Source organism: Acanthisitta chloris, unplaced genomic scaffold (genome assembly GCF_000695815.1).
Source record: "Acanthisitta chloris isolate BGI_N310 unplaced genomic scaffold, ASM69581v1 scaffold23751, whole genome shotgun sequence".
NCBI lineage: Eukaryota > Metazoa > Chordata > Aves > Passeriformes > Acanthisittidae > Acanthisitta > Acanthisitta chloris.
The window spans coordinates 10,091-23,335 of NW_008654643.1; the positions used below are offsets into that span (position 1 = coordinate 10,091).

The 13,245-nt window shown below is 42.0% G+C and overlaps 1 protein-coding gene across 1 annotated transcript in view; it reads right to left on the reverse strand.

The window, feature by feature from the left end:
* LOC103810711 (pleckstrin homology-like domain family B member 2) overlaps positions 1-11,829 on the reverse strand; it is a gene marked incomplete at its 3' end in the record, with an annotated part of 17,345 nt that extends 5,516 nt beyond the window's left edge. Inside the window, exons 1-2 of the mRNA XM_009083627.1 lie at positions 11,720-11,829; positions 7,109-8,457 (exon numbers count right to left, since the gene is read on the reverse strand). Of these exons, the coding sequence (XP_009081875.1) occupies positions 7,109-8,457; positions 11,720-11,774 (1,404 nt within the window). The remainder of the gene's footprint in view (positions 1-7,108; positions 8,458-11,719) is intronic.
* Between the last annotated feature and the right edge of the window lie 1,416 nt (positions 11,830-13,245).

Here is a 13,245-nt window from a genome sequence, read left to right on the forward strand (position 1 = left end):
TAGACATCCTCCCAAATGATCAACATAATTATAACTCCTCAAAGCCTTGTTCCCTCCAGGCAACCAATGCCAGACCCTAAGCCTCTTCCCTTACCACTCCAACACCACTATCCTCCCTCTTACTAAGTCTTTTGGCCATGCAACCCAATTCCTAAAGCGTTGTGCAAACGTTGGCTGGGACCGCTGGTAATTATGCAGCTCTCTCTGTTGTGACGGCATCAGGCCTGGCCCTTTCACGCAGCTTCTGTAATGGTTTATAGATGGCACACATGGCATCAGGCCCCATCCCTTCCTGCAACAACAGGCTATATCAGGTTACCCTATGCCAAGCTTCCATCCCTTTGGTAATAATAGACAATGGCAAATTTCAAAGCATGGCCACTGCTCACCCCAACCTAAGCACTAAGGTGAGGGGCTCCCACTGCAAACCTGCCCTTTGCTGAGCAGTCAGGAAACAAAAGGGATTCTTTTTTCCCTTGCTACATCTCAGATGCTCTAAAAAAACTTAAAAATTGCAGGAAAACTTCTGCCAGTCTTCAAAAAATTCCTGATGTGCTTTCAGACACATTACAGAAATATCAGTATCTCTCACTTCTATTTTGACATGTGCTAAGAGGCTTACGGACAGGAAGCTCTGTGGTTATTTTATACACTCTATTCTCACCATTTCATCTCAGCCAACTCATTCCAGCTCCAGCACCCCTGCATTTAACTATTTCCAGCATAAATTTCTCAGTGAAGCAGCAAACTAGGAAAACACCTCTGCAAAAAGGAGTAGCACGTGGAAAATCCAGTCAATAACTTTGCAAGAAATACAACACAAGTTATTTGTGACAATGAACACAGCAGAGGGGGGAAAAAGGTATGTCAAAAGCAGGAAACAGGTTTTAAATTTGCTCTAGTGGGAGGGAGGAGTGCTGAATCAAGCCTTGTAAATCTGTCGGTGTGTTTCCCCATAAAATGTCCTTTCTCACAGACTAAAACATCTCTGTGTTTTCTGTGGTTCTCTTGCCTGCTACAGAAGGGGGTACACAGGTCTCGTGCACTTTCTGCCCGAACAGTTTCACTACTCCTGGCTTTGAGAAAACTACACATCACCTTATGCAAATTCAGGTGCTGAAGGAGAAGGATGGGATTAGGATATAACAACCCTCTTCTGCTATTGATCAACAATGACATTAAGAGACAACCCTGGCACACTCTAAAAAAAATTTCCAAAATAGCAGAGATAAATATCCCACTTTTCTAACAGCAACCATGTGGTGATTCCTGGATTTGTTCACGTGCTTCATATCACGTTTATGAGTTTTACATATGCATAGAGGTTATGCTGTATCTAGATATCAAGGCAAGGCTTGGTTAATCAGCTGTGGCAAGCAGGAAGCTTTTTAGATAAGTGCCATTAGGAACTGGACAACCTCAAATTTCATTAAAAATACATGTGCATTCTGTCCCCTGTGACAAGCACTAACATGAATTATGTCTAGTCCATGCAGCCAGGTTCCCTCTGCCTGAAGAAGAAGCTGTTGGGTTTTTTCCAGCTACCAAAGAGCAGCACTTTTCCACTGTTGCTTAGGCAGGCACACAACCAACTTCTCAACAAATGCTTGGAGCAGTAGCTAGTCAAAAAGGCTGGTGTGGAAAGAGGTAGAGAGACTCGGGAAGAGAGCTGCAGACACTCCCCAAACTTTCTTTCTTACAAATACATTCAGTATCCCACAGACGAGAGGCAGGAGAAAGCTTTCTCTTTCCTTCCTGCATTTCTAAGGGGCTTATTTCAAAACTAGACTTTAACTGGGACTGAGACTGGTTCCCAAATTCTTCTTCCCCTTCCCTCCAGTTTGCACCAGTTTCTTACTCCAGCCTCATTTATTTCCTCATTTTCAGTCCTTGTTCGGCTACAGTTAGCGTTTCAGCTCTGAGGTTACCACGAGCAGCACAGAATTCAGGAAGCAGCACTTGTATTTCGTGTCCACCTCTCACACGCAGCCTTTGACAGCAGACACACCTGCAGAGAAGCACTGCAGAGAGATCAGCCCAGATCACAGCATAGGACCAGGTGTGCCTCATCCTTACCTTCCCATTACAGGCACAGAAGAAACAGACTGGTAAAAGCAGAAGACATTAGTAGCACAGAGTAGAGAGAGCCTCCAGGGAGGAGCTGAGCAGATGGCTTTCTGCAGAATTACCTCCTGTACCTGCATGCATGTATTTGGCTCCTGAGGGAATGCCATCAGCTTTCAAAAGAACAGCCTTGTTCAGCCTGGTGCCCTTTTGTCCCTACAGTATCTCTGTCCTTTTCAAATCACATTGAGGGCAGGAGCCTGCAGACTAGGGTTCCAGTGCAGTACTTAAGTTTTGTAAATGAGACCAGGTCTTCTGAAATTGATATCTTCCTGGCCCATACTATTAATTTGCATAAACATATAGCTGCAAAAATTAACCATATGTAATTGACATTTTGCCTTATTAAAGACCTCACACATATGCTTTATAACACAATTGAAATAATGTCCTTGAAAAGCTACAGAGTTATCAATATTAGCTGTATTCTGCAGGGTTTCTTTATCCTATTATACAGCACTTGTTCTTTTACAAAATTAAATTGATGTCAAGTAGCTATTCTGTAACACTATAGAGACTGCCAAAAAATAGTGGTGGGACAAATGACCTTGAGCTAGCCTTTGTCTACTTGGCTGGGGTTCTTGTAAGAGCTAATCACTTACGCTTTTACATACAGCTTGGGTACTTTATGCTTAAAGGGTCTACAAAAAGACACAGTGCCAATATAAATTTATTAAACATGTATATGAGGTTTGTCCAAGCTGTATGGAAGATTTACATAAGCTCTATTAACCATGATTTTAAATCAGTACCATCTTGAAAATTCTAAAACATTTTCATTTCATTTTCCCCTCACATGAGCACATCTTACTAAATTGCAAGGCATCAGTACAAACCAGGCACAGGGATATTTTGTATTATTCTCTATTTCTGAATAAACTAATGAAATTCAGTGCTCTTCTGATTGTGAAAACGTGGACTATGGAACTCCTTGAATTTTATTACTGCTCGTTCAGGCATTGATTACCTGAAATCTCTCCCAGTACAATTCCTACATCTAGTAAAACTTTATTACCCATCAAATGTTTATAGATCCATACAGACAGTTGGGCTATGGAAAGCATCACAGTTACTGCACTCATAACTTTTAAGTACCTACCACCATCTAGAGGAAAGACATTGTACTGCTTAAAACACAGCAGTAGAAAAATCAACTTCAGTGCTATTCAAATAAGCAGCTATCAAAGAAAACACATGGCCCTTAATATCTATCCAACTATGTGTCCTGTGCTGTTCCACCCCCAACCCCCCCACAGGCTGAAGAGAAAGACTGTCTTTCAGGTCCAGCAGCTACCACAATTGGGCTTTCATCTCACACAGGAAAAAAAAAGATTTCCTATTAAATTTAAATAAATAAAAAAATCAGTAGCTAACTGAATAGCATTGAATATTATGAGATCACAGCGATAATTTTTTTCCTTGTTTATAAGGCTCCTGGGCTAGTGTCAGCAATAGCTACCCTGACTTCTACTTATGTACAGCTTGTACAGCCAAGATGCAATGTCCGGTCAGCTGGGCTGAAGAGGAAGCAGAAGCAGATCATGACCCCCCAGGCTGCTGCCTGTGCCAACTTCAGGAGCAATCCAGTGCTGTCCCACCTGCTCCCACAGTCATCCCCCAGTACAAACGCCAGAGGGATGGCAGCAACAAGAATTCCATTTCCTCTCGCTCTTCAAGTCTCAGAGGAACAGGCTGGCAAAACAGAAGTGTCACCAGTGTTCAGCTAGTTTGTGTGAACCCACCCATAAAAAGCAAATCTAAAGAAAGAGATATGGAGAAACACCAAATCCTACACAAGTACACAAATGTCTTTCATGTTTGGCGCACAGGAACAAATTAAAACTCAGACTTTTAAATAATTTTTTAAAAACCCAACCCAAACCTGCATATTTTCATTATTTATACCCTTTTCTATTTTAATTCTCTGCTTATTTCCTTGGGAAATGACAGCAGATCATTTGGTTTCATATGCAGGTCATAGCAACAGCTCAAAATGCAAACTTCCAGAGCAGCCTCTCTCGCTTAAAAAGTGAACTAAGCACAAGTAAAACTCATAGAATAATTTATGTGGAAAAGAAAAAGAAAAAAGTGAAAGTAAACAGAAGAGCTCAAGGGCAAGTGCTAGGTCAGATTACAATGAGTGCATAGATTTTATGACCAAAAAAATATCCAGAAGTGAATAGCAGCTATCAACCACAGCACCCCAAAACCACCTCGTGCCAGGGCGCAAACAAGACACTCTCCACTCGAGTCCTCTATAAAGGAAGTTTATGTTTCTGATGGAGTAGTCTGAATAGTCCTACATTGTTCTTCTGCCTACTGTGCTTCAAAAACCCAGTATGGAAGAGTCTGACACTAGCTCACAGAGGGACTGCATTTCCCCTGCCACTCACCTACCAGCTACTCAATCTGAACTTTTATGCATCACTGAAAACTCAGAGAACAGAGTTTTGCTATCCATGAGTGCTTGTTTAGTTGAGTTTTTTTATTCAGCCCTTCCCCCCCAGCCCTCAAACAGAGATCTGAGCAGACATGGATCTCTAACCTTCGTCCATGTCAGTACACCAGGCAAACAAAACTGTTCTTTGGAAACTCAGGCTGGATATATCAAGACCCTGTTTGGACAGATTCTTGGCTAGATCCACACAGAAGGACAAAAATAAAACAAAACCAAAACAGAACAGGCCCTATAAAGTACAAAGATGTGATGTGATGATTTTATTTTTTTAATACAAATTTCTACTTCTCAGAGATCTAAAAACCTGGTTACGTAATTTTTCTAACTCTCAAACGGTTGGAAGGAGCCACTCTCCTGATATTCAACTCTTCTACCATATAGCTCCAATAAGGAACAGGATCTTCTGTGATGAACTCAAGCAGGAAGAAGCTCCTTTTTGTTCAAATTATATGTAATACACAAAAAAAATCTTTTCCCAAAAACTTTAACATGCTTGGAAAAACAGTAGGAAAATTCTCTTTCTAAAGAATCAGGACTTGAAGGAAGTGTTGTCCAGCAAGAAAAGAAATACTGTGTGTTAGAAAATGTAGCCATTACATCCAAATATAAATACAGAACAATTTTTAGCATTACTGAATACTGAAACAACCCCCTATCTTCCATTCCTCACCACAAAAAGAAGGAAAAAAAAAAGCAAGCTGTTCTCTTTGAAATACAAATACGTTGCTTTTATGACTGATTATCTCAGGTTTTACAGCATGGCTGTCTGGAAAACCTTCTGATAAGAAGCAATCACCACTTTGCACACAGAAAACACCAGGACTAGGGAGAAGGAAGACTTCTGAAAGGAGCAGAGGAACGGCAGGACAAAGACAGTGAGAGAGAAAAAACCCACCAGCATTTCTGCTGATGCTTCCCATTTTGTGTGCATAAGCATAACGGCCTCTCCTAAGCCACCCAGCTGTTAACACTCACAGCTGGTCCTTCTGGCCCTGGGGAGCCAGGTCCCTGCTCCCGAGAAGCCACAGCTCCAAGAGGAGCCAGCAGCGGTTTCGGGGGGCTGGAGGGAAGGGCAAAGCAGGGCAGGGGCACACATACCCTGACACCTGTGGAGAGGGAAGGGGGCAGTGCCAGCCACCCCCTCACACCTGTGCCTCAACTCTACAGCCCTGGCTCTGAGCAGGCAAACATGAGCGTTTTCTCATCTTGCAAACAACAGTGTATGTCTTACAGACTACACCAGTGAGTGGATTAAGGACAAAAAGGCAGGGAGGAGGCTCCTGGCTGCCTAACAGGTTCCTCACCAGCCCGTGCCAAGGACATAGGTGAGACAGGGCAGGGGAGGCATCTGTCTGGGTTAGAGATCTTTAGCTGAATCTGTTCACACGTGCGATTTGAGATGAGAACAGTGGCCCTGTACAGGTGCTGGGTCATTGCTAGTGGCCCTTGACAGTCAGCCCCCGCTCCCACATTCCCACTACCCCTGCGTCCTGCCTCCCCATGGCTTTTCACCCCCAGCCTGTCCTGGGAGTGAACTCTCCTGCAGGCTTGCAGTCTGTATGCGAACAAGACAGGTTTAAAAGTATCCCTTCACCATTTTGCTCAAAATCAGGAAGATTTGAATTAAAGCCCACAAATAGAATGTCTCAAATCTAAGACTAAGGAATACCAACTGACCTATCAAATGGCCTCTGTCTCTATGCGGATGATAAAATCAGTAAATATGAATGCAAGTTAATAGGGTCAGAGACTCTTGTAGCCACTGAAAAAAACGTTTTGAAGAAATACTAAGCATTTTTATGGAGAGAGTTTCAACAACAAACTGTTTCAAACACCTTTGCACGTTCTGAAGACCTTTTTCCTTTTCCTACCCAAAAGTTTTTTCAATAATACACAAATTACATTTTACTACTGAGTTCAGTCCCAAGCTGAAGCAATATGCACTACTACATTGACTCGAGACAGAAACTCCTCCTCCCCTCTGCTACTCCCCATTTTGGGAGGGGGGGGAAAGCAAGGCGGCCTGTATTTTAATGAACATACTCAGAAGGAAAAATGAAAACTAAGCAGAAAAAGCTCTGTTGATCTGTTGAGCCCACACCAATGTATACCTGACTCTGCAGCACACATGGCTGAGCAGCTTATAGTGGAAACTCTTCTTTTTTGCCCACTTACCACAAAATAGTGCCTTCATCTAAAACAAAAAGTCCTGGATCCCTGCAGTGTAATTTGTGGGTTTTATATACATACACATTTTAACAGAGCCCACAGGATAACTGATCATAATTTCCATGGGTTCCATAATTTTTCTAGGATGGCTGAATGGTACTGTCTATCCAAGCTATTACTGTTTAAGCATTAGCTTCATGGACAGTGATAATAAATGAGACATCTGATGCAGGCAGCATTTGAATTTCAAAACACAGCAGCTTTCACTTTGCTGTGCCCTCCTGATGGCTAGATCTGGGATGGACACTTGGCAAATACCAAATGTCACAAAAGACTAAGAGAAAGATTAAAAATTACCAGCCGTTCCATCTCCTGCTCCCGAAGTCGCTCTTCCCTCTGCCTCCTGTGATAGTCCATGAGGTCTTCTCTTCCTGAAATCGAGCTAATGCTGTTCTTCCGCTCTCGCATGGATGTTTGCAGAGAATTTGGTGTTTGTCTGTAACTTTCCAGATCTGGGTCATCAAGTTCCACAGAACTGGTGGAAAGGTTTCTTCGGGCAGAGAACGACCTGTCAAAATCCACTGGGGAGAAAGAACTACTGGGACTTGTTCCTGAGAGTCCAAGTCTATCAAAATCATCAGAGAGATATGGGGAAGAAGGTGCTAAAAGCATTTTTTTCGCAATTCGAGGGCTTGCAGGAACACTAAGAGTTGAACTGACATAGGGATTACTCCCAGAGACAGAGTTTGCATGTGGTGAAACCCCTGAGCTGCAAGAAGAAAAATTCAGGTAATTATCAGCATCTAAAGCATTCTGAGGTAGATCTTTTTCTCCAAGTTTTTTCCTTTTACTATTACCCAGAGAGCTTCTGGGGGGCAAACTTAATGGCACCAGCTGGTTTTCTGCTGATTTATAAAGTCTGGGTAGGGAACGACTGTACACTCCCATATGACTTAGAGATCCACCAGAGTATTTCCTAGGCCGTGAACTCAGAGTTTCCATCATCACATCCTTGTACTTAACCGGCTTTATGTGAAGGGCCAGGCTGTTTTCAATATTCATTCTCCTACCCTGCTTTGGGCTAGAAGGCATGCTGGCTGCCCCTGAATTGCTAGCAGGTGAAAGCACCAGGTCATTCCCCGAGCTTCCATTCCACATAGTCAGAAGAGAGCCCGAGATCTTCTTTGTCTCCAGCATTCCTGGGAAGTAGACATTGTCATACGATTTGTTTTTCTGACTGTACTTCGAGTAATGGAACTTATCCATGTGTCCAAGGGATTTTTCATTCTCTCTGCTGGCATGAATATCAAAATCTGTCCTCCCTAAACCGTACCCACTGAGGGATGGAGACGTGCCTGATATGGAACCCAAATGCTTTACAGAGATGCTTTTATCTGGAAGATATGGGCCTTCACAGGGGAACTGTTTGCCTCCCTGAATTTTGTTAATAGAGTGTATATTTTTAACACTGCAAGAAGCATTAGGTTTAACTGGCATGGGTTGTGAAAGGGTTAAATAAGAGCCAGCATAGTCCCCATTTGTTTTAAATTTGAGAGTTGATGAGTATTTCTTCGTGTCGAGGTTTTCCATAATATCCTGGAGACCATTTTCAAGAGAATTCGCCACAGAACCCTTTCCCAAACTAGCATTTTGTAATTCCATCTGGTTTTGCGCGTGGCTATACTCTGCCATAATCTTGCTGGAATCTGTAAAGACGACAAAACAAGAAAAAAGTTTTTAACAAGCAAGTAGTCTCTTGCATGTGCATCCCTGCACATTAACTTGAAAAGAACACATTTTGTAACAATTGCTGTGCTTGTACTAAACACAGACCATTAAGCAAAGGAGGGGATGCACAATTTTGCCATCTTTTTTTGCAAAAAATGAGAGACTGAAAGGTGTAGAGGATAGGTATCGGTATAGCTAGGGTACTGAAAGGGTAGAAGGGGTAGAGGGACATCACCAAATCAGCAACACGGTTGGAAAGAGGCTAGACTCTTTCTTTGTTGTCCTATCCATTGCAGGAGTCTGTGGTTCAGCCTTTATAATCCTGAGCCTCTAAAGATGTCCATGAAGTAAGGAAGCATTACTATCCTGATGTTTTACAGCTGAAGAACTGAGGTACAGGGAGAAGATGCAAAGGACACAGCAAAGTACAGAAGTCAACACAAGTCTCACAGGCCAAAGGACATAAGACACTGCTCTGGATAACCTCTTCTTTTAGCCTGTGCACCTAGTGCATCCAAGCCCCCATATATTAATGAATTCAACTCAAAGCTCTGTAGGAGCTTGCCACCTTTCTGCTTACTCTGTGGATTGTCCTGCAAAGCTTAATGGGAAAGTACAAAATCAAGGCACGTTTTTCAAGGTGTTTCAGCTCACTGCTCTTGAGATACAAAGCTGTAACTACATTTGCAAAGAACACTTTGGTTAAAAGATAACCTTAAGGAAGTATAATGCTTGCTCCATGACTTCATTCAAAACAACAAAATGACATGACTATTAAAAACACTGATAGGGGCTTAACGCTTATTCAGAAGTATAATTTATATTCTGGAAGAGGGCAGACAGCAAAAAAGCCCTTGCTGCGGTGGATGTTATTGTTCAACAATGTGTCAAGTTCTAGCTTACAATTCTGAGCTCCACTTTGCCAAAGGCAAAGAGAGGAATTCAGCTCCTGACAGTGCCAGCCACTACAGGAGACAAACAGGACCCCCAGAAGGCTTTCACTTAGACCTCAGCTGATGTAGAAATGACACCATTAACATTTTACAGCAGCTCTTGGGATGTGCTACGCTGTGCTTTGAACTAATGAAGCACTCTTGGGTGTCAGTTTCTGCAATGCCAGAGAGCACTGCTTCTGAAAATAAGGGAAAAATCTGGGATTTACTCTTGCCTCGGTCACATTTCACCTGTGACTTCAGCCATCTCACGAGAAACCTAATTTCAGCTTGGGATTCCTGCCCCCCACCAGAGCTCATGCTGTATGATCTGGTTTCATTAATGATCACTAGGTTAGGTATCCAGTGGAAGGTGACAATCCATTCTTCACACAGGTCCTTGTTTCTGGACCCTTCCTTGCTAATAAGGCAAAACTCCATGGAATTCATTACTGTCCAAGGCATCAACAGACTTCTGTTGCACAGGCTTTCTCTACGTAAACTGCAGTAAGTCTCAGTGTATAACAACACATACTCCTCAGTTCTTAAGTATAAGACCAGTAAGTTTAAGAACAAAGGCAACCATCACTGATAATGGAATTGAACAGGCAGAAGATAAAAGGAGTCAGCATTACGGGACACATAACACACAAACCAAAATAAAATCAGACACTTTCTTGAGCATAGTGGACCTGCCTAAGCAGCTGTTAAGTTACAAGCTCTGTTAGTGGCCAAAAACATGAACTTGCACCTTCTAAAACTAAGCCTCAACTTTACTACTATACAGAATTTAATATTTTTATGCTGGTTGTGATTATGGGATTTTATTTGCTATAATTTTAACACATTTGTTGTGCTGATACAACTATCTAAGTTGCCTTTGAACAAGTGAGTTCCAAAGTTTTCTGTCAGAGCATCACCACTTTGAGCAGTGAAACTGCAGTTTCTTATAATATGACATATTACTTGACATTTTTTAGGTATTTTCACAACTTTTGATCAACAGCAATGATGAAGTAAAAATGAACAAAAAGAGGAATGTGACCCACATTCAACAGAACTCTTGTCAGGACAAGACAAAATCATCTGGGAAAATCATGCATTCATCATATTAGTGGTGTTTTAAGGAAGAAGAATGAGATGTAGAAGTTATTTAAGGGCACAGATATAAAGCACAATATACATGCCTTGTGTACTCAGCCTACCATTGTGGAACAGAACCTAATTTCCATCTTCCTAGCTCTCTCTCCTTTCCTCTTCCAAACCTCTCTTAAAACTGAATACTAATCTTGTATCAAATTTGTACTGTCTAAACCTAAACTTGAACACAGCTGGAGTTCAAATATTTTTTGCATAAACTCCACTGGCTCCTATATAAATAGCTTAGCAGACACATTAATGGGGCATTAATAATTGTTTATTATTCCCTTGCAACACCAGTAGGGCACATTTAATCCTACAAAGACTGGATGCCTTTGCCAAAAAACAAGCTAGTTCATGGAAACTTTCATGCCTGTTCACCACAGCAGTGAAGGGTTCATTGTACTTGAAATCCAAACAAGTACAGTAAGAAAAGGTCACGATACCTTCATGTAGCCACTCGAGTTCAACTTTTCTCTGCTATACCTTATGCCAGTTCTTCTGTGCTTTTGGTTCCAGCACCGCAGTGCCCGCAATCATACAGTTAAATCCCAACTGGATGATAGTGCATGTTTAGCTGAACTGTAGCTGCTTCCCACAAACTAGATCTTGTTTGTTTTGTTTATTTTTAGGGTAATGTTTGGGAAGAGACTTTATGAATATGCCAGGATATGTTACACATCCTGGCTGACACTGTCTCCATGTGCAGCTACAGAGACTGAGGCTGGGAGCTCCAGTCAGTGCGGTGCCCTGAACCCATCCTGCATCCAGGTCAGCCCCATCTTTCACTTGGTAACCTTCAGAGCACAGCACAAGGGTCCTCTGTTTAGCAAAGAATTCGCTGCCTGGAGCCACAGAAGGAAATTCTTCCATTTTGTAAAAATTTTTCTTTTTCACCCCCTTCATTCCTTTTCTTCCTTCCCCGAGCTGTTTAGCTGGGGGTCACTGATATCTATTCCAACCAGGCATTAAACTGATGGGGGAGGGTTGGCTGTCTGCAGTGTATCCAGCTGTGGCCTTGTTCTGCCCTGGTAAGTGGAGTTAGACATGGAGTAAGAACAGAGCGCTTATCTTATCCATGTGCCAGAAGAATTAAAGGACCAAAGTCAATTAGAAATTATGAAAGATCTCAGTACATTTACAAACAAACTTCATTTTAATCGATTACCTGATCCAACATTCTGAAAGGAGGAGAGGTTACTTCTGTTTGGCATCATATTCATCTTCTATAGGATGGTTAAAACAACACTAATTTAAGTGAACCAGATAAATTTTGACCTGCAAATAAAGAAAAAAACCCCAAACATTGTGTTAAGAAGTGTATTCTGAGAACATTTTTCAAGTGTATAATATAGACTACAATTTTCTTTTCTTACGGTAAAATTTCCAAACAATTCTTTTCATATGTTAAAAGATATTTGGAAGGGACAGTCCATGTTTATTGTGGAGGCTGTGAAAAAAAAACCCAAACCCACAACCTGTCTGCAGTTGGTTTATCAGTTTAAAAGTACATATAATTTGATTTGATAATCAGCTATTATCTATGATCCTGATTCTCTGCAGGCAGTTACTAGGTCACAGCTCCTGAGTTTTGTCTGTGATCCTGTGGCTTCCTTAAGAAATCATTAACGAGGCTGGACTTTGCTGCTGAAGACCTGATTTTTGCAAGCCCAAAGCTCAGTTTCAGCCCAGGCAACACCAGCATCCTGCAATCATGAATAATCCTATGAAAAACCAGGTGTGTGATCCAAAACACAATAAATGTTTTGGCATACAATGATTTCTGAGTTTCCAAAGAAGCCAGACTAGGAATGCAAAGAGATTCTTGAAAGCTTATTTTTAAAAAATTATCAAAATATTGATATGGCTACGAGAGACTAGACTTAAAAGAAGTGCCAAAATTAAATCCTAGCCACTAATGACTAAAATTAAATCTAAAATCAAATATCAGATCTCTAGAGAGTTGCTCTATTAAAAGACTTATTTATTTTTTTATACACACATCTGTTTATAAAGATTGACTAAAAAAATTTTTAATTGCATCAAGTGACAAAATTAATGGTGACCATCTGTAGGTCCTCTGGGCTTTAACTATGGACAAGCAAATAGAAACACGTCAGAAAAACAAGTGAAGAATGGAGACAGATGTCTGGGGCTGTCTAGAGACAAGCCACCTATTTAATTAACCGCAGTCATCACAGCCCCAAGGTTCCAGGCCTCTGGTGCACAGACTTTCTGTGCAATGCTTTTTCACATTATTCTCCTAGGGGGACAGCTCTGGGAGAAGGGCTGGCTGCTGAGCCTTGCAGAGTGAGGTTCTTCGCTTTGACCTCCGGATTCGCCCTCACCTGCTCCCTGCAAACTGCTCTCCCAAGGGGAACCAGTTCTTGTCCCTCTCCTCTGCTCCCCCAAGAATACCCCTGTGCTGGTTTCACTTTGCAGTGCTTTTTCTTTCTCTGCACAGGTCATTTCTCACTCCAAAGGAGTTTCCACCCCACTGGGCACCTCATCTCCCTCACACCAAGAGGTGGGTTTTCTCCAAGATCACACAATCCACTGTTCCCCCAAAACGGCACTGCTCTCCAAGGAGCCAGGGTGAGGAAGGAGACCACCAGAGCTCCACACCTCCTAAGGGGACTCACCCACCATGTCCACCCTCTCCAGCACTACAGGACTGAAATTCTTTGCAGCAGA